General features: G+C 48.4%; 9 protein-coding genes across 9 annotated transcripts; 7 read left to right on the top strand and 2 right to left on the bottom strand.

Annotated features, from left to right (window-relative positions):
* The first annotated feature begins 114 nt into the window (after positions 1-114).
* ANOM_003325 (ETC complex I subunit) lies at positions 115-1,004 on the top strand. The gene is made up of 3 exons (XM_015548582.1): positions 115-409; positions 460-570; positions 623-1,004. The coding sequence occupies exons 1-3, from the start codon at positions 171-173 to the stop codon at positions 930-932; spliced, it is 660 nt and encodes a 219-aa protein (XP_015409314.1). The 5' UTR covers positions 115-170; the 3' UTR covers positions 933-1,004.
* Positions 1,005-2,002: 998 nt separating this feature from the next.
* Positions 2,003-3,105, top strand: ANOM_003324 (deoxyhypusine monooxygenase; the record flags this gene model as incomplete). Its single annotated transcript, XM_015548581.1, has 2 exons — positions 2,003-2,493; positions 2,601-3,105. The coding sequence occupies 2 exons, from the start codon at positions 2,003-2,005 to the stop codon at positions 3,103-3,105; spliced, it is 996 nt and encodes a 331-aa protein (XP_015409315.1).
* A 98-nt stretch (positions 3,106-3,203) lies between these two features.
* ANOM_003323 (DNA-directed RNA polymerase I core subunit RPA12) lies at positions 3,204-3,697 on the bottom strand (the record flags this gene model as incomplete). Its single annotated transcript, XM_015548580.1, has 3 exons — positions 3,204-3,222; positions 3,289-3,520; positions 3,583-3,697. 3 exons carry the CDS (start codon positions 3,695-3,697, stop codon positions 3,204-3,206), a joined length of 366 nt encoding a protein of 121 aa, XP_015409316.1.
* A 378-nt stretch (positions 3,698-4,075) lies between these two features.
* Positions 4,076-9,611, top strand: ANOM_003322 (putative sister chromatid cohesion protein Mis4; the record flags this gene model as incomplete). Its single annotated transcript, XM_015548579.1, has 5 exons — positions 4,076-4,238; positions 4,301-4,490; positions 4,543-4,679; positions 4,730-6,743; positions 6,797-9,611. The coding sequence occupies 5 exons, from the start codon at positions 4,076-4,078 to the stop codon at positions 9,609-9,611; spliced, it is 5,319 nt and encodes a 1,772-aa protein (XP_015409317.1).
* Positions 9,612-10,405: 794 nt separating this feature from the next.
* Positions 10,406-12,785, top strand: ANOM_003321 (putative NADH-ubiquinone oxidoreductase 64 kDa subunit; the record flags this gene model as incomplete). Its single annotated transcript, XM_015548578.1, has 5 exons — positions 10,406-11,222; positions 11,290-11,630; positions 11,688-11,838; positions 11,896-12,627; positions 12,708-12,785. 5 exons carry the CDS (start codon positions 10,406-10,408, stop codon positions 12,722-12,724), a joined length of 2,058 nt encoding a protein of 685 aa, XP_015409318.1. The 3' UTR covers positions 12,725-12,785.
* A 688-nt stretch (positions 12,786-13,473) lies between these two features.
* ANOM_003320 (uncharacterized protein) lies at positions 13,474-14,965 on the bottom strand (the record flags this gene model as incomplete). The annotated part of the gene is made up of 4 exons (XM_015548577.1): positions 13,474-14,152; positions 14,358-14,553; positions 14,749-14,828; positions 14,883-14,965. Coding segments are annotated over 4 exons (816 nt in total), but the record flags the coding sequence as incomplete, so codon positions are not given.
* Positions 14,966-15,342: 377 nt separating this feature from the next.
* On the top strand, positions 15,343-17,211 carry ANOM_003319 (uridine kinase family protein; the record flags this gene model as incomplete). The annotated part of the gene is made up of 8 exons (XM_015548576.1): positions 15,343-15,513; positions 15,595-15,722; positions 15,802-15,946; positions 16,003-16,045; positions 16,101-16,214; positions 16,268-16,309; positions 16,356-16,587; positions 16,728-17,211. 8 exons carry the CDS (start codon positions 15,343-15,345, stop codon positions 17,209-17,211), a joined length of 1,359 nt encoding a protein of 452 aa, XP_015409288.1.
* Positions 17,212-17,624: 413 nt separating this feature from the next.
* Positions 17,625-19,885, top strand: ANOM_003318 (pre-rRNA-processing protein ESF1; the record flags this gene model as incomplete). Its single annotated transcript, XM_015548575.1, has 2 exons — positions 17,625-17,688; positions 17,754-19,885. 2 exons carry the CDS (start codon positions 17,625-17,627, stop codon positions 19,883-19,885), a joined length of 2,196 nt encoding a protein of 731 aa, XP_015409299.1.
* A 966-nt stretch (positions 19,886-20,851) lies between these two features.
* Positions 20,852-24,450, top strand: ANOM_003317 (uncharacterized protein; the record flags this gene model as incomplete). Its single annotated transcript, XM_015548574.1, has 2 exons — positions 20,852-21,848; positions 21,950-24,450. 2 exons carry the CDS (start codon positions 20,852-20,854, stop codon positions 24,448-24,450), a joined length of 3,498 nt encoding a protein of 1,165 aa, XP_015409303.1.
* Between the last annotated feature and the right edge of the window lie 136 nt (positions 24,451-24,586).

Here is a 24,586-nt window from a genome sequence, read left to right as displayed (position 1 = left end):
ACAGAAAGCGGGTTGTCGGATGAGCGGTTCCTAACGCAGGGAGCCTCATGTTGCGCTAACCGGATTTGGAATCGTCTTTAACGACCGGCAACTTGCCGCATACCTCACCTGGCGATTGCACTTCCTCAGCCTCTTGTTCTGTCCAGCCAACGAGGGACACAATTGCCATAATGTCACTTTTCAGAGCAGGAAATCTCGCCTGCTTCCGAGCTGGCAGGCTTACTGCGCCTATCAATGCCCGTTTCCTGTCCACCAACACCGGCCAAGGCGACCCTTCCGTGAGAACCAGCCCTGCTGATGCCCCGGCGGTGCCTCCCAAGGACAGCTCGTTAATCCGCCAGGAGAGCCCTGCTGAGGCAATGGCTCGCCACCAACCGGATTACGAGGCCACAATTGATCACGGCACCTCGTAAGGGACTCTACATAACGCCAGGAGCGATTTGGCTGACAGAGACGTAGGAAATTCTCCCCAGTGCCCAAGCGTGTCATGGATGGAAGCGAGCCCGGTGACACCGTCCCTGCTGCTGTTCTTTCTGGTGCTCCTACCGACCTCCAGGCTCGTACTGTCAGGTATAGATGCAAACTTCGAACATCCATTTCAAACGCTAATTATGTCATTTAGGATCTACCGCCCCTCGAAGCCCGCCACACAATCTGGTACCTGGCATCAGCACCACTGGAGGATGGATTGGGACGTGTTGCAGAAGGGCCACCGCTGGGAGAACCCTCTGATGGGTTGGCAATCGTCTGCTGATAATATGCAGGGTACTAATCTGAAATTCAAGTCCAAGGAAGATGCCATTATGTTCGCTCAGAAGCAAGGCTATGAGTATTTTGTTCAGGAGCCAAATGAGCGCAGATTTGTTCCTAAGGCTTATGCGAACAACTTCGTTCACGAACCGAAGAAGATCAAGCACATCAGGACCAAATAATCGATTACATCAAGTGTATCTTGTACATAACTCCAGACTTTTTACTCTTTCGCAATTGTTTCTCAGGTTTTCTATAACTCTTTAATATGTTTCCAATGCCCATATATCGAAGGCTTAGTTCCCCACGATCCAGGGCAGCACGGTTCACTGGGCAGGGGAGCACGTACTTGTAGTTCTTCCTGGGTCGATTTCGGTTGGTGCTACTCCCAATGATCGAGAAAGCTATCTAGCCAGGTCTTCCCAAGAATTTCATGGCTACTGGCGTTTTGTATTAGCTCGATTGAGGAACGCCGTTCGCTTTACCTATAAACATAGCAGGGAAGCTCGTTAGCGTCAAGAGAAAGCGAGCATTCACCAGCACCTCTTTATTTTGGGGGGTTTCCTTAAAGGGAAAATGTTCTTCTGTTCCATCAGATCTGCGGATGACGTAGTGTGTGTGTGTGTGTGCATATAACTGTCTCATAAGATAGACTTTTCTATATGGATTCACCCAATGCAAATGTCTTACAAGATTATCTGACATACTTACGTACGAATTGCACTTCCTCGTAAGCATTATAACAGACGACATTTCGCTATACCAAACATGTGAACTCTGGCCATACTCCTGAATTGAAAAAAAAAAAAGAAGGGGAAAAAATTCGAGTCCCTCGTGAGCATAATTATCTCAAGTTGTCTCTATATTGCAAATCCATCATGATTTAGTCAAAGAAAGGGTACGCAATATGTATATTGTAGTCTCCCCTTAGAAACCATACAAAGATAGGTAAATTCCCAAGCTCCACATCGATCACCTACAAACTCTGCAAAAAACATTTGCCTAGAATTCCGGGAAAGAATGAAACTCTTGCAAGTTCCGGTACTAAGTTTCGAGTTAGAGAAGATCTTAAAGTACCTGACCTTTTCGCTTTTTTTTTTTCAGGTCTAGTTGCGGCCGGACAACCCCGCCACCCCACCTAAAATTTATTATCTGGTGAAGATAAGATCGAAAATTTACAGATACTCACTCGGTGATCCAACACTTTCTTCTACCCTCGGAATATCTCGGAAATACACAGACTAGATATATAATGGCATCTACTGCAGTTGATCATCCTGAGGGAGTGGATGAGACCATCCTGACTCTTCGCAAAGTTCTTGTCAATGAGTCTGAGCCGCTTGCTCGCCGATTCCGCGCCCTGTTCTCCTTGAAATACATTGCTTGTTTGCACCCGCCGACCGAGAAGACACTGCCTGCGATCCAGGCCATCGCAGCGGGATTTACATCGTCATCGGCCTTGCTGAAGCATGAGCTCGCATACTGCCTGGGTCAGACTCGTAATCCAGATGCAGTCTCGTACTTGCTGGAAGTGGTGAAGAACACTGAACAAGATGCAATGTGTCGCCATGAAGCCGCAGAGGGTCTTGGTGCTCTGGGGTTTGACACCAGTCTGGATGTCTTGAAAGCTTTGCGGGATGATGAAAAAGAAGAGGATGTCATTAGAGAGACATGTGATATCGCCGTCGACAGAATTCTCTGGGAGAATTCGGAAGAGAGGAAGAGCGAGAAACTGAAGCCTAGGTACTACAACCGTTTCAATACCCCTATCTCCGCAAACTTTTCTTCTGGGGAAATTATTCTAATTGTATTCTTTCTTCAATGCAGTGATTTTACCTCGATTGACCCAGCCCCACCACTCCCAATGGCGTCCAGCAGCCTTCTATTTCCGACTTGGAAAAAACATTGCTCGACACAAAGCTCCCTTTGTTCCAAAGATACCGCGCTATGTTTGCTCTGCGCGACCTTGCCTCGCCCCCCGATCTTCCTACAGCTGTCGAAGCTGTTGAAGCATTGGCTAAAGGACTCAAGGATCCGTCTGCTCTCTTCCGCCATGAAGTTGCCTTTGTGTTCGGTCAGCTCTGCCACCCGGCCTCTGTTCCTAGTCTCACAGAAACCCTCAGCGACCAGAAAGAAATGGGCATGGTAAGACACGAGGCTGCTGAGGCTCTTGGTAGCTTGGGTGATGTTGAAGGTGTGGAGGACACCCTAAAGAAGTTCCTCAACGACCCAGAGCAGGTGGTGAGAGACAGCATTATCGTGGCTCTAGATATGGCGGAGTATGAGAAGAACGGGGAGATGGAGTATGCGTTGGTGCCGGATTCAGCAGCCCCGGCTGCTGTATCTGCTGCTTGATAGATTTTCGGCAAACTAAAAAAGATTATAGTGGCTTAATTGATACTCGCTTCATAGATGTACAGCCGCGAACCCAAAATAGAAATCTTTTCCGATGTTTAGTTGTTTTGTGTCTCCCTATAAATCGAATATTAGCATCATGCGTGAATGACCATAACAGCAAATGGACGTAGAGTCACATACTTGTAACCACAAACGCAAGTGTAAAAGACCGTGCTTCCTTCGTCTGCACTGCGCAATTGCACGGTTGTGAAGTACATCTCTTTCCTGCCACATCTCGCGCAAGTATGTTGTGTAAGAGCTTCTGTCCTTTTATCTGCAGCTGTCAAGTTCTGGACTGCAGATCGTTTTGCCCTCAGTGTCGAAGGGAAAGCACTCGCTTTGGATTCAGAAACGATAGTTTTAGGAACAATGTCTGAAAGGAAAGTGAGATTAATATGAGCCAGGCAGAGACTTCTGGGAGTGAAATGAATTTACCTCGATTACGAGCTCCGCAGATGCTGCAGACGATGAGTTTCGTAGGGTCACCAGACGACTCATCTAATAAATTTCCGCAGTCATTGCAGAAGATCAAGGACCCAATTGCAGACATTTTGACAAGTGGTGACTTTAAATAAACCTGTAGTTGGAAGAGGTAATCTGGAGCAATTAGTTAGTACTACTTTTTTTTTCTTAGGCTGGTTGGCTGTCGGAAAGAATTCCCAGAGCACGGGCCACTTCGAAATGGACATACATGATTAGTGCCGGGCGGTCAGAAACGGCAGCGGCAAGAGACCCGTGCCTGGCATGATAATAATTATTACATTGTTTTTATCGTGAAGTATCTCAAGAAGACAAGATATCGGACGGGGATGGAATTTGAGTCTTTTGCTTGAAAGCCATGTCTCCAGTAGGAGCATGTCATTTCCTTCTTTTCAAATCGCCTGGGTCCTCAACTCCAATCCTCCCTTAACGAAAACCCCAGTTCATCATGGACCGCAACTGGCATCCGGCCGTTCAGGTCGTCATCAATGGCCACCCTCAAGCGCAGGCTCACACTCCTGGTGGGCCACCACAACGCCGGGACAAGCCATTATCTGTGGAAGAGGCTTTGCAGTACTCACCCATGTCCAGTTCTCCGATATTTGGCCTAGGTGATTTGATATGGAACCTAATGGGGCATGGTAACCGCTAGCTGATACACGATTCTTTGTAGATTGCATACTGCGTCCTGATGTTGGCCGACCCCCTAATACTACCTCTATCAACCATATCCTTCAATCCGGCCGTACTACTTTGACCGAACTCAATGGCGAAGTTTCCTCTGGGCGCGATGAGTCGAGCCTGTTAGAGACATCTCGAGAATATCTGCAACAGTTGCTGGATGGTGACCAGTTAACTGAGTTGTAAGCGTCTCCCATACCTCACAATTACGACATAAAACTCATAATCCCTCAGCAAATTCAAAATTCCTATAACCTCCCGTAATGATCAGCATTCCCTCCCCACTACTTCCAGCGAACATACTTCCAGTCGCAGCAATCTGGGCTCATTCACGAGGATGATGCTGGAATCGACAGATATAGCATTTCGCTGTAAGGTTGGACTATTCTAACCACTTCGTTGATAGACTGACATGTCACAGATCCCACACCATCACAAGCTGAGGATGAGAAGCGCTCTCAAAAGGCTATTTCCTGGAATTCGAAAGCCCATGCCGCAATCAAGTCGACACCTGCATCCTACAATCAACATAATCATATGTCGAGCAACTTATCTGTAGTAATTCCAGTTAAAACGATACCTCCCGATGTTGATGGCCGTGTTATTTCAAAGCGGAGGAAGCTCAATATTGATGGGGACGATAACCTTGCGGCAATCCGACTCAAGGACCAGAAAGAGGAGGCAGACGCTGCTCTAGTGAAGCTTCAGGACTTACTTCATGAGATATTCGAAGCTGAGGATCAACTAGAACCAGGCATGGCGTCTGCTACAACGGCTGAGCACCCCAATGCGGTATTTTCGGCCGCCCGGGCGCTTGACATCAGCGGATCACTTTTGTCTTCGGATGTCCACAGTCGTCTTCAGAAGGCTATCCGGAAGGTAGTGGGGTTCAATAGACTTCAGGATATCCCATCGGACTATTTGAACAGGATCCAGAAGCTTTGTGAAAAGCCCGTCATTGCTGCACAATCGCCTGATTTGAGATTAGAGGATCCTTCCAACGACTCCGAAGCCCAGGAATGGCTGAAGAAGATAGATGATATGCACAATGCTCTTCTTGCAGTAGGTACCCTATTACTGACCATGTCGGGCTCTCAGACGGAACGGGACCTTTGCCCTGAGGATCTGATTGAAGCCATTCCGAACGTTCTCAATCAAACATTCGACCACTGTGTTATCCCTGCTGTAGAAGCTCGACCCGGTGGGAAAGAGGCCCGTCATTTTGAGTTCTTCTCTGCCCAGAAGCGTGTTATCGGGGGATTGATTCAGCAAAGCAAAAAGGCTCTTGCGCTTTTCGCCGATTTCCTTGCACGGATAGACGTGTCTGAAGGGACGGTCACAGCGGCTGAATTTTTTGCTTGCAAATTGATATTTGTAGAAAATTCTCACACGGAGAAGGATTCTGCAGTGGGATTCCAGAAATATGAGTCCGTTCGACGCGGAGCTATGGATGTCCTTGCCAAAGTATTCTCCAAATACCCCGCTCAGCGCCCATTTATCTTGGATGAGATTTTAGTTTCACTGGAAAAACTGCCGTCAACCCGGCAAAGTGCGAGACAGTTCAAGCTCGCTGATGGCAAAAATATCCAGCTTCTAACGGCATTGGTCATGCAACTGGTTCAAACAACTGCTCTAGATGTACCGATATCACGTTCATCAAGAACGAAATCTAAACTTCCACCTTCAGGTGACGAAGAAGAAGAGGGAGAACAGCTGGATGATGCACGCAGGAGGGAAGATGATGACGAGTCCGAATTGACCATGGAACAGTTAGCTACGAAGGTTAATCGCCTCTACGATAATGCCGTTCGCAGTGCTCAGTATATAGTGAAGTTTATTGTTCAACGAGCAATGACATCCACCAAAACGGGTGATCAGCCGTATCGGAACATCCTTGATTTGTTTACCGAGGATTTGATCGGCGTTCTAGGATCAACAGACTGGCCTGCCGCAGAGTTACTTCTCCGCATAATGGCCTCTCATATGGTTGGCATTGCCGACTTAGATAAGAGTCCTGCTACTGCGAAGAGCATGGCACTTGAGCTCCTCGGTTGGATGGGATCTGCGATATCAGATCTTATTGTGACTGCCCAGCATTTACTTCCCACAATGGAAGAATCTGACAGTGAGCTGACTGACTATCTAAAACAGTTATTTGAAGATTACTCTGGCCGGGCCCTCCATCCCCAAGATCTTGTTGTCGCAGAAGGCCCCTACCGGATGACTCTGGAATATTTTCTTCAAGTTCGTCACCTGGACGATTGGCAGCTCACTAGTGCTCGGGGTTACTATCTGGCACAGTGGGCAAAGTCTTTCTGTTCAGTCTATTATAATGCAGACGAGAGAGAAGATGTCACTTATGATGATATGACTGAAAACCTTGTCGATATTTTTGCAAAATTGTTTTCTGACCCACTGTGGCTGGAAACCCACAAGTAAGTGACGCGTGAATTGCTTGTCGCTGATTCGACCCTAATACGTTTAATAGGCATTTTAACAATGTATCCGCTGCACATGGAAGATTCTCATACATAATGACCGTTCTGAACTCAAGCTTTTGTAAAGCTTTCGATACGATTTTGAAAGTTCTACTCAATTCTATTGCCAGTGACCAAGCCAAGGTTCGGAGTCGCAGTTTGAAAAGCGTTATCTACATGCTTGAGAAGGACCCGAGCCTTCTCGATAGGGACACATCAGTGATGCGCGTTATTCTTCGATGTGCCACCGATGCATCTCCTATGGTGCGTGACTCTGCGCTCTCTCTGATTGCGAAATGCATTTCCCTCAAACCGAAACTTGAAGAAGATGGCTGTCGGAGTATATTGACTTGTGCTGCTGATCCAACCGCCGGTGTAAGGAAACGGTGCATTGGTTTACTTAAGGATATCTATCTCAAGACCTCACGTACTGAGCTGAAATTAGCGATTCTGGACAGTTTTCTTCAACGAACTGGAGATCTCGAAGAGAGTGTCTCCACTTTGGCGCGTCAAACTTTCGAAGAGATCTGGTTGGCCCCTTTCTATGAGCTTGTTGACTCGGCTCAAGATGGTCCTAAATTAAAGGTTGGCTTGGGGGAACGAGTGACACTATTTGTTAGCTTGGTGCAGCGCAGCGAGACAGCGCTCGAAACACTCGGCGGGTGTCTCAGGAAAATTTTGTCCGACAGCTCTAAATCCTCGTCTTCAAACTTTAAAGTATGCAAGGCAATGGTCTCGACTATGTTTGAAAAGTTGGTGGAGGATAGCGATGCAGGCAAAGAATTCCAGCAAGCTCTCCTGCAGACAATAACTGTGTTCGCAAAGGCAAACGCGAAGCTATTCCGCCCCGACCAGTTGGAGACTCTTCACCCTTATATTGGACATCTCGCGACTGCGGAAGATCTCTTCCTCTTCCGATCCGTGGTTGTGATTTATCGATGCGTACTACCATACCTCTCCTCTTCTCATAACACTCTCTTGAAGGAAGTACAAAATGACCTGTTCAAGAGCGTTGCCAAACTTGCTCGCTCAGAACTGAATGAAGTGATGGCCTGTCTTTGGACTATCAACGGGGTTCTGCAGAATACTGACAGACTCGTAAAGCTTACTATTTCTGTTCTCAAGCCAATTCAACACTACAAGAACATTGACCTTTCTGACAATGCCAACATGGCTGTACTAGCTCGAGCTAAAAGTTATATCCGGATTGCGGGTTGTGTCGGACGACATTGTGATCTCGAAAAGTATGAACCACATTTCAAAAACGCTTTCCCGTCTTGGAACGGCGGATCAGTAGCTGGTTTAATGGTCAATTCGATCATCCCATTTACCCTTCCGAAACAGCCACTCGAGCTAAGAGTAATGGCTCTAGAGAGCCTTGGCTCTATCTGCCAGTCCTGGCCTGCTCAATTCAGTCGAGATGAATCGAGACGGGTATTGTCCATGGTTTTCAAGGAGGATAACCCGAGCCTTCAGAACATTGTCTTGCGGGCATTTGCAGATTTCTTTGCAATGCACGAAGGTAAAGCTGAAAAATCTGTTTTACCCTCAACCGAAGCTTTGGACCAAGAAAGTACTACGAGGTTAGGCGGCTCGCTGAAGGCCAGCGATAATGATGGGGCAGCTGCATTGATTGCTCAGCATTTCCTTCAGAATATGCTTCGAGTTGCGCAATCAAGACAAGATTCTTATGCTCTAACCGCTATCGAATTGATTGCTAGTATTAACCGCCAGGGGCTTGTCCATCCAAAAGAGTGCGCAGGCGTATTAGTGTCACTGGAGACTTCCACTGTTCCCTCCATCGCTAAAGTTGCGTTTGAGACACATAAGATGCTCCATCAGCAGTATGAATCTATGTTTGAAAGAGAATACATGCGAGCCGTTCAGGAGGCCTTCTATTACCAACGCGACGTCGTCGGAGATTCGACCGGTGCGCTGAGCCGTCCCTATGTTGCCAAGTTGGCACCACTGTTTGAGATAATCAAAATCAGTAACAGCCGGTATCAGAAGAAATTTCTTTCAAACCTCTGCGCAAAAGTTAATTTCGAGCTCAAGAAGCTTGATACCACTGGAAATCCACCAGAGCATCTTTTGCTAGCCCGCTTTGTGGCTCATAATCTCGCCTTCTTTGAGTATGCCCAACTTTCTGAGCTTGTACCGACTATTGGCTGTATGGAGCGAATTGTGGCTTCTACTGGGACGGCTGTAGCCCATGCCATTGAAACGGAACTCTTTTCTACCTCTAAGCTGGAACTGCCGCAAGGGGAGGGAGTCGCTATGCCCACCGCAGACCCTCCATCCCATCTGGTACCCCTGCAGCAGATCAACCAACAAGCCCTGCGGCAGTTGGCTACAGCAGCGGCGGCGCTTTCGATACTCTGGGAGGCTCGCACGTACCTCCGCCGCGTCTACGGCGTGACCGCCCACGTTCGGAACAAGGAGGCTAAAGCTGCATCTAAAGAACTGAACAAGTCGGCCACAAAGGTGCACGGTGTGACTGGCGATAAATGCTGGGACGCTATCAATCGTAACATGATGTCCTTGGATAGTGAGGAGAACATGGTTAGCAAGTGTCGAGAGTTTGCCACATTGCTTGCCATTGATGATGAATTCAAAGTCGACGATGACATGGATGCGGAGGGTGACGATGGTGTTACTGATATGGACGATCCAGCAGCTCTTGGAAATCCTAGTGGGCCACGTCCTATGAAACGAAAGAGCTCCATGTCAGGGCAGAATCCCCCAAAAAGGCCCCGGGGCAGAAAGCCTGGATCAGGCAAGAAAAGAGCCAGCACAGAGTCTGATGCTGAGTCTGATTGGAACTGAAGGAATCGCGTGCTGTTGTTGGCTACCCGGCGTAGTCAACATTTATACTTTGGTTGTTTATTGCATAGACCTCGCATATGGGATTGGGCTGGCGTTGGGGAATACACGGTTTGTTTTTCTAATTCCCAGTGACATGATATTTCTTACTCTTCGGAAAGGCGTGACTGAACGTCTTTATATTCCATTTTTCCCTTCTGATCTCTTCTACTATGTCTTCTACCATGTTATTGGGGTGGTTATCCATACGTTGGCGGCGCACGTCATATAAGGTCAAAGGTTATCATTATGCGTTGTTACCACTATAATGTACTACCTAAATCGCGGTCCTGTGCGGTACTAGTTGCTGTCTGCAAGACTTGCATGTAATATTTTTTTTCTAGTATATTCTTCTCCCGAATGATACATGATTTATGTCTCTGAGAGGTAGTTCGCAAATTGTCGCGTAATTTGAGGTCATTGTGTTAGGTAAACAGTCCTTTAATGAGTTAGCAGATCGAAAGACCAAGCCGGCAAAGGATCCGAGCGGGGCCAAGGACCTATATAAAAAGGCTTAGTCCGAAGCATGACGTAGCTTCGGTGAACGACAACACCCAAAACTATTCCATTCCGTCTTCCGTCTTTATCTTCCCCTTGGGCCTCCCCCAGATTTCTCCCTTTCTCCCTCTCTGTTGTTGGCTGATTTCTAGTTCACTCGCTATTTGTCTTACATCTCAATCGCTTAACCTGACCATCTCACATTTACTGTTCCCGCTGTGCTGAGCAATCTGTAGCCATCAACCGTCACCCTGCACGCCATGAGCGCGGTGTTGCTCCGGAGTCGACCGGACCAAACGGCGCTGAGGAGAATTGGGCTTTTGTCGAGTCGTCTATATTCCTCAAAACCCTTAGGATCAACTAGGCTTCCTACATCTCGAGCTCTTCCCTTTGGTCAAAATTCGGTACCGCAATGCCTAGCGTCGCGTGCGTTTTTCAACAGTCACCACTCGATCCGACACCAATCAACAGTACCGGAATCAACTGAATCTCCACAAAAGTCCTCTTTCCGGAATGCCTTCCTCAAGACTTTTGCCTATTGTGGATTCTTTATTGTCATGAGCGGTGCTGCAGTGGTAGCATTCTTTATCTACGATGCGACCACGTACCGTGAACAATCAAGTGCTGAAGATATTCCGGTCTCGGAATTGGCTCTGAATCCCCGACATGGTGGCCCTAAGAACTTGCCTGTTGCAGATGTGCTTGTTGGAGATTATGACTCGGAGGCCATGACGGAACAGAAGGACAAGCCGAGACTGGTGATCCTAGGCACAGGTTGGGGCAGTATCGCTCTTCTCAAACAACTGAATCCTGGTGACTACCATGTGACGGTCGTTTCGCCTACCAACTATTTCCTGTTCACTCCTATGTTGCCCTCGGCAACTGTCGGCACCCTTGGATTAAGGTCGCTCGTTGAACCAGTTCGACGGATCGTTCAGCGAGTCAATGGTCACTTCTTGAAAGGCGAGGCGGTAGACGTTGAATTCTCTGAGAAGCTAGTTGAGGTGTCCCAGGTCGATGCCAATGGGGACAGGCAAAACTTCTATGTTCCGTATGACAAACTTGTGATTGGTGTTGGTATGTCTGGAGTTCCGGTGGCCCTTTCCCACCAAACAACTTGTTCACTAACATCTCTGTAATTCAGGCTGTACAACGAATCCACATGGTGTCAAAGGGCTTGAGAATTGCCACTTCCTAAAAACTATCGACGACGCTCGCCAGATCAAGAATCAGGTGTTGGATAACATGGAATTGGCCTGTCTACCGACGACCAGTGACGAGGAACGCAAACGTCTACTTTCTTTCGTTGTTTGTGGCGGTGGTCCAACTGGTGTTGAATTTGCAGCCGAGCTGTTTGATTTGCTCAATGAGGACCTGCTCTACTCCTTCCCCAAGATCTTGAGAAATGAGATCTCTGTCCACATCATCCAAAGTCGTACTCACATCCTGAACACTTACGATGAAGCCCTTTCTAAGTATGCTGAGGTGAGTCGATTATGTTCCCATACTCATGACCATGTCAAACCTTATTAACTAATGTAGGCTCGTTTCGCTCGTGATCATGTTGATGTCTTGACCAATTCCCGAGTGAAAGAAGTTCGCGATGATAAAGTTGTGTTTACTCAAATGGAGAATGGCAAGCCTGTACTGAAGGAGATCCCTATGGGCTTCTGCTTGTGGTCAACGGGTGTCGGTAAGTGTATCCAGCCCCTTATTGTATGCTTCATTTAAAGGCTCATCGTTCCCCTAGCCCCAGCCGAAATTTGCCGGAAGCTCTCGGCCAAGCTTGATGCACAGAACAACAAGCACGCTTTGGAAACCGACTCACACCTCCGTCTCATCGGGGCCCCACTGGGTGATGTGTATGCTATTGGAGACTGCTCCACAGTTCAGAACAATGTGGCCGACCACATCGTATCCTTCTTGCGTACAATCGCCTGGGAGAAAGGCAAGGACCCAGAGAAGCTGCATCTCACGTTCCGCGAATGGAAAGATGTCGCCACCCGGGTGAAGAAGCGTTTCCCTCAAGCATCCAACCATCTTCGCCGGCTGGATAGGCTCTTTGAACAGTACGATAAGGATCATTCTGGCACTCTCGAATTCGGCGAACTCTCTGAACTTCTTCACCAAATTGACAATAAACTCACATCCCTGCCTGCCACTGCCCAGCGTGCCAACCAGCAAGGCGAGTATCTGGGTCGCAAACTTACCAAGATTGCCGCCGCGCTTCCCGGCATGAGGGCCAACGAAATCGATCACGGGGACCTCGATGAAGCCGTCTACAAGGCGTTCAAATACAAGCACCTTGGTAGTCTAGCCTACATCAGTAACGCCGCCGTCTTCGATTTTGGAGGAATGAACTTCAGCGGTGGTGTTCTCGCCATGTATTTGTGGCGTAGTGTGTACTTTGCCGAGAGTGTCAGCCTGCGTACCCGTTGTATGCTTGCTATGGACTGGGCGAAGAGAGCCTTGTTTGGAAGAGGTTAGTTTCCATGTCCATTTCCATTTCCTGAATGTTTGACCTATGATACATTCCGATACTAATGAGCTTATTTGTCCCAGACCTCATGAGTTTCTGATTTTTATCTACAGTAAACCGCCCTAGCGGCGGTATCTGCTATAAACTATCCGGTGGCTTTTCTTCTTTTTTGTTTCTTAAAATACGCTTGGGATATACCTGTTTCGTGATCTGTTTGCATTTCCAATAGATACCATTTTGTGATGGTCACTGGTATTGGCTGGATCCTCTTTGTATGCTTTGTTTGTTCTGTACTTCGAGGATATTATATTGTTGTATTTATCTCTTCAGGAATATCTGTGGACCTATTCTAGCATAAACGTTCTTCTCGTATTGTGATATAAGTAAGTGTACTCCGTGGAGTTCATCTTATCCCAGTTCAGAAAGATATATAGCCTCGGTATCTGTTTCTCACGCCGTCCCGCATACCACGGTAGGAGATATATATATCCCTCCTTAGAAGTACAACGTTTCGACGAGATAATATGTGAGGGAAGAAGGAAAAACAAAAAGAAAATAAAAAGAAAAATGAGGACAAGGGCAATTATTCGCCCCGAGATAGTTTAACCTCCTTCGACGATTATATCGTCACCATGCTCCAATGCTATTGAGTGCTTGCCTCTGGCTTGGAAACTTATAATGCCATAATGATGTGCATTGCATGTAAAGAGTACACCGAGCTAATCGGTCTTTGGCTAACATCGACAAACAAATTGTATCATCATTGCCGCACATTCCTTCCATACTACATGACTAGGTTGTTGGATGCAAGAGGAAAGATCGAACTGATACTGCAAAGTATGTGAGACTGAGGTCTAATTATAAAGTCTTGGTATTAAGGTGAGGTTGCTACAAAAGTATAGAGGTAATTGTCTTGGCCAATGTGTATCTGCGCCAAGTACCTTGCCATCGCTGACAACGCCGGAGGTAACAGTCATAAAAATGGATCGTGATATCGCACTACAGGATTAGCCGAGCCCGCTGGCCAAATCTATTAGGAGACCATTGGATCAACGTCTCCGTTATTGGCCATCAGGGTATCGTTAGTGGCGCCGTTATGACCCTTGGTGTTATTATCGTTGAGGCCCAAGTCTAGTTTCTCTGGGACATCCTTCTTAGCCTCACGGGCCTTTTGTTCCGCCCAGGCACGTAACTTGACAAGGTTGCGCAATCGGGCTTCTTTACGAGCGCCCTGATTATGCAGGATGGCTTCGTTCACGCTAGTGGCTATATCTTTACGCAAGTCAGGATGTAGAAGAGGAGCTAGAGCAGGTGTAAGGTTCTCAGTGGGGAAGATGAGGAGCGCCAGCGTCCTCTCAAGATCTTCCAAGAACTGAGGGTTGGTGGGTGCCCGGGGTGCGAGTTGCGATGTCGCGAACTCAAGGGCAGGAGTGATATCCCCATCTGGTTCAGATGTGCACGAGCGAATCAACTCCACAAGTTGCAAGCGTAGCAGTGCAAAATGCAGGGGAGGATTTTCATCCAAAATCTATACCAGTCGAGTCAGCACATATTCTCGAAATGTGAGTGGTGACAATGACAATAACAATAATGTTTTGCTGCTCATACTGAGGACTGAAGATGTTTGTTTTTCGTCAAACCTCAAAAGAGGTTTTACGAGTGGTGCATGAAACTTGGTCTAATCATAGCAAAGGGCGATGGGGGTAGAGACAGTGGAGCGAGAAAATTCTTACCTGTGGATTGAGCTCATTGATCTTTTCGATGGCAGCTTTGATATCCCCCGAGTGAATGGCAGTGCGAATTTCTACTCTTTCTTGAATAGCCTCTACATCTGCCCTGGGTTGGATGTTGGCCTCTAAAGCGAACTTCTTCGCAGCAGCTGGATATCCATTGGTGATGAGGTAGTCCATAACAAGATAGTTAATGTCACTACAGACGAGATGTTAGTCAAATCTGTGATCAAGTCGATAGACCAAAGGCATGTAGCAAAGGCGACCATTTCAGAAAGACAAGTTAAATATGTTCTCCTCAAGTGATTTCAGAGAGATTCCCAACTTGATTCAAGGTGCATCATTTGGACCGACGGGGCCGGAAAAGGGCGGGAAAAAAGAACGGGAGACTCACGTCTTGGATGGCTTGACCTCATCGACCTTCCGCTCAAACTGGTGCCATGTTGGCGTTGTTGTCGAGGAAGTGGGAGACATCTGCTTCCGTTAAAACCAAGCGACCACGCACGCACAACACGTCGGGAGGCATACGTAATTAGCAGAAGCCATGGTTTTAGAAGTACTGGGATATGGCAACACTCAATTGCTGTAGTGTTGCTGGATTGGCCGCCTGTGAAGATGGGGAGCTTCGCAGACGGGAGCCATGAGTATGTTGGGAAGAAAGAGGAGTGAAGAAAGAAGAGGAGAAAAAAGAGGAGGAAAGCGGCGGGTTTTAGGTCACGTTGATAGCTAGCTAAGAGACTAGTGTTAGCCGCAAGCGAAGGTCACGGACCACCCTAAGCTTAATGGGGTTAAGACCCAACCGACTAGGACGTTTAGCCTTTTAGGGTATTGCTGCGAGTGACCGACAACTGATTATTCCTCTTATCAGTCCCCAAGCGCCAAAACGACGCTGGGTGCTTGCTTCGTACTCTCAGTATTTTATGTGTATGATCTGAAAGTATTACACTACTCCGTGTCGGCAACCTAAATCTTCGGTGAGGTCCTAATCATGGAGTCGATCTCACCCGTATTCTCGTCGGGCACGGAGCAGCGGTACTCTCCACCATGGGAGGACTTGAGTATCATCGGTATCGCTGGTAGCTCGGGCTCCGGCAAGACTTCTGTGGCAATGGAAATCGTGAAGTCACTCAACCTGCCGTGGGTTGTGATTCTCGTAATGGTAACAATACACTTCTTCTGTTCAACATTAGAGTTTAATACAATATCAAGTGAGCTTGTGTCTCTAACGCTACTTGTATAGGACTCATTCTACAAGAGCTTGACACCAGAGCAACACGCCAAAGCGCACAATAACGAATTTGACTTCGACTGCCCAGATGCCTACGATTTTGATGCCCTTGTGCAGACCTTGAAGGATCTAAAGCAAGGGTACAGTAGCCCACTTGTCATAAACTGTCACATCAAGCTAGGGAAATGCGGCCCAAGGCTAACGAACATGCCATAAAAGAAAGAAGGCAGATATCCCCGTTTACTCATTTGCCGACCATCAGCGCCAACCACAAACAACTACGCTTTACTCCCCCCATGTGATAATTCTGGAGGGTATCCTTGCCTTACATGACCCGAGGGTGCTGGATCTTTTGGATGTCAAGGTATGCCTTTGTACTTTGTCAACGGCGTTTCTGAATGCTCACTTTTATCCTATTAGATATTTGTTGAGGCGGATATGGATATCTGCTTGGGACGCAGAAGTGGGTAATTTTCATGACATTCAAAACGGTACTTCTCTAACGCAAGAGGAGTTAGTCATGCGAGACGTTAAAGAGCGAGGAAGAGATATTGAAGGCATCATCAAGCAGTGGTTTACTTTTGTTAAGCCGTCATATACGAGATTCGTTGAACCACAACGGTCTATATCGGGTAAGTCGAATACACCTACCCCTCGAGAAATTCTTTCTGACCTCAACCTTCAGACCTTATCATCCCCCGTGGCATTCAGAATATCACAGCTATTGGTAGGCAATTTCTATGTGTTTACCAACGTCGATACTAATCTTTTAGACATGGTTGTGAAACACATTCAACGGAAACTCGATGAGAAGTCCGAGAAACACAGAGCGGAGCTAGACCAACTACGCAAAATTGCATCGGAACTGCAGCTGTCGCCTAACGTCATGGTAATGCCTTCGACATCTCAGTTTGTTGGCATGAACACAATCCTTCAAGACCCAAAAACGGAGCAAGTCGACTTCGTTTTCTACTTTGATCGACTCGCTTCCTTGCTCATAGAGAAGTGAGTCAATTGCGCACGCGACACAGAACCCCCCCCCCCCCCACCCCACCCTACCCCAAAATCACCCTTAAACTTTGTGTTCCCTTGGTTCCTTCCATTATGGCATGACAGAATCGATACGGATGACTGACGCATAACAGGGCCTTGGACTGTACCTCGTATGTTCCAGCCGGAGTAGAAACACCACAGAAGACTACCTACCAGGGCTTGAATCCGGAAGGTATAATATCTGCTGTTGCAATTTTGCGAGGAGGCTCTTGCCTTGAGACCGCCCTGAAGCGCACTATCCCCGACTGCATTACTGGTCGCGTGCTCATTCAGACCAATGCGCAGAATGAAGTACCAGAGTTACACTATTTGAAATTACCGGAAAACATACAGAAGCATACCACAGTTATGCTACTTGACCCCCAGATGTCCACCGGAGGAGCTGCCTTGATGGCTGTTCGGGTGTTGGTTGACCATGGCGTGGAGGAGCATAAGATTGTCTTTGTGACATGTGCCGCAGGAAAGATTGGGTTAAAGCGTCTCTCGACAGTATACCCGAAGGTTAGAGTCATCGTAGGACGGATTGAAGAGGAGCAAGAGCCTAGATGGATGGAGAGGAGATATTTTGGCTGTTGAGGTGATCTGGATGTAGATACGGTTGGGCACATGTGTGGCTGTATCTATAATCAAACTGTGCAAGCTGGGAACCATCGCTCTAGAGAGTCATGACAGAATATATATAACGTCAAATGAATGAATACCACTATAACCATATCCTTCTGCCACCATAACTGAGCTTCGGGCGAACGTGATTGTTTTGAGTTCAGATCTGCCATACTACAGCCAGTACTAGTACTATGTGCGAGTGCACGGGCCACATCCAAGACCGCCGAAGAATCTTTGGTTCCGCCGCCGCAAAAGAAAATTATCCTTATCACTTTTTATCAACACAAGAAAAAGTCAAGGCTACAACCAAACAGCCTTTGACTGTGTTTTTAATTCCCCTGTTTAATATCTCATTTGTTCTTTTCTTATAACGTCCCATCACAATGCCAGACCAAAAGAAAAGCAAAAAGAGCGGCGGCGCCAAAAGGCAAGCCGACTCTGTCATCAGTATGCGCCCTCGTCTCTTCTACGCTAAAACGACCATAACTAACAATTCTGCCTGGGTATAATAGCCGATCCTCGTTTCGCCAATATTCAAACAGATCCTCGTTACCGTCTACCTAGCAAACGGCAGACACATGTGAAACTCGACAAGCGTTTCGCGCACATGCTGCACGACAAAGACTTTTCTCGGAATGCTGCAGTCGACCGATACGGACGGAAGCTCGCCCGCGATGATACGAAGAAGCAGCTGGAGAGATTCTACCGACTTGAGGGGGACGAGGAAGACGAGCAAGACGAGGAAGACGAGCAAGACGAGGAAGACGAGGAACACATGAGCGTGGCTGACGACGATGAGGTCCTCAAAGAACTTAAGAAGGCGGATAAGGCTAGTGGCACTTACGATCCCGCGCGTGATGGAGGCTTTTCGTCTTCGTCCTCAGAAGAGGAGAGCTCCGACGAAGAGGAGGATGAGGATGATGAATTTGGCGCGGGCGAGGAGCTTGAGTTTCCGGATAAACAACAGAGCGGCGTCCCCACAGGTGATGTAACAGAACGGATTGCGGTGGTGAATCTGGACTGGGATAATATACGGGCAGAGGATTTGATGGCCGTATTCTCTAGTTTTGTTCCTGCTGGTGGACGGGTACTGAAGGTTTCTGTCTATCCGAGTGAATTTGGAAAAGAGCGCATGGAAAGAGAGGAGACGGAGGGCCCTCCTAGAGAGATATTTGCTGCGAAAGACGATGATGAGTTTGAAGGTTTCGAAGACGATGACTCAGATGTTGACTCAGATGAGGAAGAGGAGGAGATTAAAAAGTCAATGCTGAAGGAAGACAAGGGCGAAGAGTTCAACTCTACGGAACTACGAAAGTATCAATTGGAGCGACTACGCTACTACTATGCTATCTTGACTTTCTCGAGCAAGGATGTGGCGAAGCACGTCTACGATTTGGTCGATGGTGCTGAGTATCTGTCGAGCGCAAACTTCTTTGACCTTCGTTTCGTCCCCGACGACACCGACTTTTCCGATGATAAGCCTCGTGACGAATGCAAACGGATTCCAGATGGTTATCAGCCTAATGAATTTGTGACCGATGCGCTGCAGCATAGCAAAGTTAAGTTGACCTGGGACATGGAAGATAAATCACGAAAGGAAGCTCAAGCACGGGCGTTCCGAGGTAGCCGAAAAGAAATTGATGAGAATGACTTGAAGGCTTACCTCGCCAGCGATAGCTCCTCTGAGGACGAGGACGAGGACGGCGGAGTGGAAGTTGTGGATACTACAAAGGATGACGGCGGAAGTTCTAAGAAAATCTCTAAGAAAGAAGATGAGAGACAGCGTATGCGCGCTCTCTTAGGGCTGGGTACGGAGCCAGCACCTTCCTCTAAGTCCGACGGCCCTGTTGGCGAAATGGAAGTCACGTTTACCTCGGGTCTGGCCGGCGGCTCCAACAAAGACAGCATTTTTGAGAATGAGCCCGAGAAAGATGAGACTACGATTGAGAAGTACATTCGCAAGGAGCGTGAGAGGAAGAAGCGGAGAAAGGAGAAGTTGAAGGCGTCCAAGAAGGGTGACACTGAGGCCGATGAACAGGATGATGCACCTGAACCGGAAGAGAAGCCCCAGGAGGAAGATCTGGGCTTCAACGATCCATTCTTTGACGACCCCTCTGGTAAGGAATCCGCTGCAGCTCGCCGCAAAGAGGAGAAACGGAAGAAGCGGGAGGAGCGTGCTGCAGAGGAAGCTGCAGCCGCCGCTAAGCGAGCCGAGCTCGAGCTGTTGATGATGGATGATGAAAACAAGAATATCAAGCACTTCGACATGAATGAGATCGAAAAGGCAGAGAAACAAGCCCGTAAAAAGGGCAAGGGCAAAGGAAAAGGCAAGCAGGCGGCACAAGTGGTGGACGACTTCCAAATGGATGTCAGCGACCCGCGTTTCGCTCGTTTGTTCGAGAGCCACGAGTTTGCTATTGATCCTACCAATCCTCGCTTCAAGGCGACATCTGGTATGAAGCAATTGCTGGAAGAAGGACGTAAGCGACGTAGGAACCGGGACGACCGTGCGGACGAGGAAGAGGTCAGCCGCAACGATCAGAAGAAGACGAAGAAGCAGAAGAAGAGCGAATCCACTGAAGGTGGATCAGAGGATCTGAAAAAGTTGGTGGACAAAGTGAAGCGGAAGACACAGAAGAGTTGATTGGTTGTATGATTAAGGCGAAGATCACCAAATTTTAGGGCAAACAGTCAACTGGATTCGGATAGAATAAGCATAAATTAATTTCCTTCTTTTTACTTTCTCCCCTCTGTCTTGTAAAGAATGTGGAATCGATAATCGATTCGACATGTTTCGTCTTGGTCGGGGGGTTTTGTTTGTTCATAGTATGAGACGCATAGATGAACGAAGGAGATAGTCTCACCTCAGCCCCTCCTCTCTGCGCTGTATGTGATGGCTGCAAGTCTTTCCCCTCTCTCCCCAGATTAGGAAAATGGCAGGGAAGCGGGACGCATTTATGCAGGATGAGGTGTAGTGTAACCGGTTGGGCCAACGAATGCCCCATGCCCGTGATCGGCGATGAGGCTGATGATCATGTGTGCCCTCACCGCCCTTTCATCCTCGATTGATCCTCACTTTAGCTTCTCTTTCTCTCCCTTTCCCCATTTCTTTTCTTTCCCTCTTGCTCTTTTCCCTCGTGGGTGTTTTCTTGTGTCTGGTGGAGCCTATCACGTCCCCCTCCCCTCCAATTCCCTGCCTCTGATCCCACGCTATTCTGCGAATACCCCTCAATTGCTGTTTTTTTTCCCTTGCCTTTCCTTATCATTAGCCAAATCAAACAAATTCCCCCTCCCCTCCCCTCCTTCCATTGTAAAGCGATTTCACTGCCCTCTTCTTTCATTCTTTCTTTCAATCTACCCACTCAAGTAACACCAGTCTTCTGTTCAACCATTGCATGTTTGTCGATCCGCTCATTCGATCATGATTGCTTTCTGGTGTGATTGAATCATGGGGAACTGCAGTTCCAAGATAGTTTAACTGTCTGGCTGTTGGTTGCCTGTTTTCTACTTTCATCATTGTAAACAACATTGTGCTTTGCGGGGACGGCCCCTCTTCTCTTTGACTGACTTCTGTGTTTCTTTCCCTGCATACGGATCCTTGCCTGTCACCATGCTGGGCCGGTTACTAAGTACTGCAGCTTCCACATTGAACCCGGCGGCTTATTCTGCAAAAAATCCCCATCAACTCGAGTCCGTCACAGAAGAAGAACATACCTCTGGCCTTCTATTCCCTGATGCAAGCCTTCTCCGTCGCTCGAATACACACGCGTATCCCCTTCATACGGCTTTCAATTCCCCGAATGCTTCTACCGCCGGTGCCTATGACGATCGGGGAGGGGTTGACTTGGATCCTACGAAGGACTTTCGTGTAATCATCGCTCAGAATGCGCTTGGAGATAGGGATGCCTGCGTGCTACTGGATACTCGTGCTAGTTCGGAGCCTGTCACCTATGGCCTTGGACTGGAACCTCAGGCATTTGAAAGCTCAGGCGTACGGCATGCTCGAACGGTCTCGAATCTGACCCGGGGACCTCGACGAGGTTACTTGTCTCAGTCGTCGACAGTGGAACCAAGTCCGCTTTCCTTTGCTACAGAAGCCCGCAGATCTCCCCCACTGTCGTCTGGTGCTTTTATGCGCGCCCGTGGTCGCAGCTCCACGTTATCACCCGCTGGAGGCCCTCACGATCCTGGCTATTCGCGTCATTCGACGGATTCGAACGACGCTGGTCTATTGAACTGTATATTTGGCAGCAGTGCATTCAGCTATCGAGGATCCTCTACCAAGATGCACATTATTACTGCCGATGACGAGCCTGGTAGGACTGCGAGCGCATCTCCCGCCTCCCGCAATTCTTTTACTCGATCCTACACTACCGGGAGTTCATCGGCCTTCGTGAATTCGAACCGGGGGAATGACGGAAAACCACCGTCAAAAGTGACCATTCTTGTAACGCGGATGTTTAGCGTCAATCTGCCGGAGGCGGGTGAAACCTCTCCAGACAGACAAGACACTGCTGCTTCCTTGTATCAAGAATCACTTCCAGAATCTGGCTTCCCGTTCCCCGACCTCACTAAGCGCAAAAAATCAAAGAGAAGAAAACCCCAATGTACGCCGTGGCGATCACTATCCAAATCCCTCTTCTGGGTCGCAATGCCGGTCGTCCCGTTTCTCGGTTTAGCACCCAAGGCTCTGACTCGCCCAAGCCAGGGATGGCGTGCTCGCTGGATTCGGACTACCGCTGGCGCAATGGGTTCTTAGACGACAGTTTGTCACTTGCTTCCCCTCCAGCAAGCCTGGACGAAAGAATCGACTTGCTAGTGGATCACTGGGATGTCGTTAACCGCACCTTGTCGCATCTGGAGAGACTCTCTCGGAAAGAGATCCTATTCCTCCTGAAAAAGGTGGATTCATCGTCTGGAATACACCCGAAGCCAGCTAAACCTCCGAATATGCAACGCACAAATCAAACTATAATTCACTTGCCCGCGAACATCTTGGCGGTAAATTCAAAGCTTCGGGAAGAGGCTATTCGCAGTACCCGCCGTATCAGCACGGCTCTTCAAACCCCATATGTCGTAACAGGACAAAGTCGGTGGGGTGTATGGCGCGAGGAAGGCCGTTCGATTGTTCGCAATCTTGGGGACAAAGACCATAGTTTCTTCTTCCTGGTGCTCATTACCGCGTTCTTGGGGAATCACACGGAGTGGCTCAACGCATTGGGCCCAGAATGGTGGCGACGCCGGCACTACATACAACAGAAGGCCCAACAACAGGACTCTGATCCGATCCTAGCGAACCGTACTGTAATTGTTTCCCCCGACAAGATGACTGCTCGTCGGCTTATATTTTTGCTCTCTGCGTTTCTTCCCCCCAAGCAGCGCTTTGAACCTCTTCCGTCACCCATTCGACCTGGCACATCTTCCTCAATGCGTGCTGTCTCACAAAGTCCGCCCAATGTCCCCGTCCTACGACAGGAGTCTCTGCGCAGAGCCATCGAAAGACGGTCTCGTGCGCAACGTTTGAATCTCGCTGATAGAGATCAACACCAGCGGTCTGTGAGCGTGTCATCAAGTGAAACCGCACACCGCTCAACAGATGATACCGAGACCGCTGTGCCAATGGAATTCGCAGCAACCAGGAGAGGGTCCGATGCACGTTCCATTAGAACATTAGGGGTCCCTATGCACGCGAAGGATGCGCGCAGCAAGAACACCAGCACCGCAACAACATCCACCGCCACCCCTGGTAGCACTGTCCCTGTCCCGCATTTTGCTTCACAGAGCCGGTTAGAACGGGATAGGTCGGACCACTCCATGCATGAAGGGGCTGATAGTCTGGCATCTGAGAACCTGCTGAAGAATTTGAAACGAAGTGAAAGTTCGGTGTTGAGTACCAACAGCAGTGTGCCTTCAACTACTGGCCGATGGGGTAGCCTGTTCTCGGGATTATGGAGCTCACGCCAGGAGTCATCCACCGGAAGCAGCGAAGCCGTTTCGCCAGCTGAGATCCGTAGGCGCTCTGTCTCTGGATATACACCGCTGCCGAAACGAGGTCCTCCTACCTTAAGTCAAATGGTAAAAGAGGTCTCGACTGAAATACCTGAAGAAGTGCCTACAGTAGCCACAAGTGGCAATATTTCCATTCCTCACTCTAATACCCAACATCTCGAGGAAGATGTGCAGGATCTTTCGTTAACGGTGGGCCATAACAGAGAGTCTTCCTTGAAATTATCCGTACGGGGCGATGACGGAATTGTCGACGTTGACCTTCCGTTGCCTGGTTTTGTCTCGCTGTCTTCATCAGGTGACTCTACCATGACTTCGCCGAAGAAGACACGGACCTCAGTAACTAGTGTGGATGCTGTAGCATCTACGCACAGCAGTGGTTCAGGCTTTCCCTATGCGCCTAGAGAAAACGACGGGCCTAATATCAATGTTGCTGGTTGGCTGAGAAGCTTTCATGAAGACTTTCTGCTCCAAGCAGTGCGGCCTTATTCAAACTTGGAAGCCGATGTGAAACGCGCAATGCAAGCTGAACCTACCCCAAGTCATGCATTTTCTTCTGAAGCGGATGGGTCAGAGAGATGGGTCGATGTGGCTACGACGCTAATCGCTGACGCAAGAACGTTCACGGTTAAGCGACTGCGCCTCAGACGGAAAGCTATCAACAATGACTTTTGGCGAAGCCCTACTCCACCTCCCATTTCTCAGCCTGGTACCCCTCGTCACATCCCTGGAGGTTCTATTTCGTCTTCCAGCAAAACATCTACTATCTCTCCCATAGAAGGTTACGAGCCCAACGAATTCGAAGAGCGTTTTGTCGAAGAACCGGTCATGGATCTGGACGGCACACTGGTTGATGCACTTGAACGCGTTCTTGCTCAAAGTGGCCCATCGTCTTTGGCTCACTCAAGGGCACCGTCTCCATCGCGGGCTCGCAGGGGCGATGATAAGGGCACATCAGACGCAGCGAATCGGGATGAGGCCCAGGTTCCTTCTCTGGAGGTCCCTCGCACTGAATGTCGCAAGCTCGTCCTTGGGGCACTTGAAGAAGTTGTTCGCAGTGTAACTACTGAGCATTGTCGGGATGATGTTGATGGGGAGCTTGCTATGGCAGACAGGGAACGCAAGCGTTCATTAGCTGGACCCGACAATACGTTAAGAGAAGGGGTGCGTAGGTGGCTTCTTGACGTTGAAGAGGCTTGGTGATTCTTTTTTCTTCTCTTCATCTGATTTTCCTTCTAACCTAGTATTTTTTTCCCCTTTACTTTTTTTTAAATATTCTTCACATCCCTAGGTCTGTTATAAGATGGATGCTAGTGTTTTGCTTTTGGCAATTTCTTCA

This window comes from Aspergillus nomiae (genome assembly GCF_001204775.2).
Source record: "Aspergillus nomiae NRRL 13137 chromosome Unknown contig00054, whole genome shotgun sequence".
NCBI classification, from domain to species: domain Eukaryota; kingdom Fungi; phylum Ascomycota; class Eurotiomycetes; order Eurotiales; family Aspergillaceae; genus Aspergillus; species Aspergillus nomiae.
This window is presented reverse-complemented; position numbering and strand designations above follow the sequence as displayed.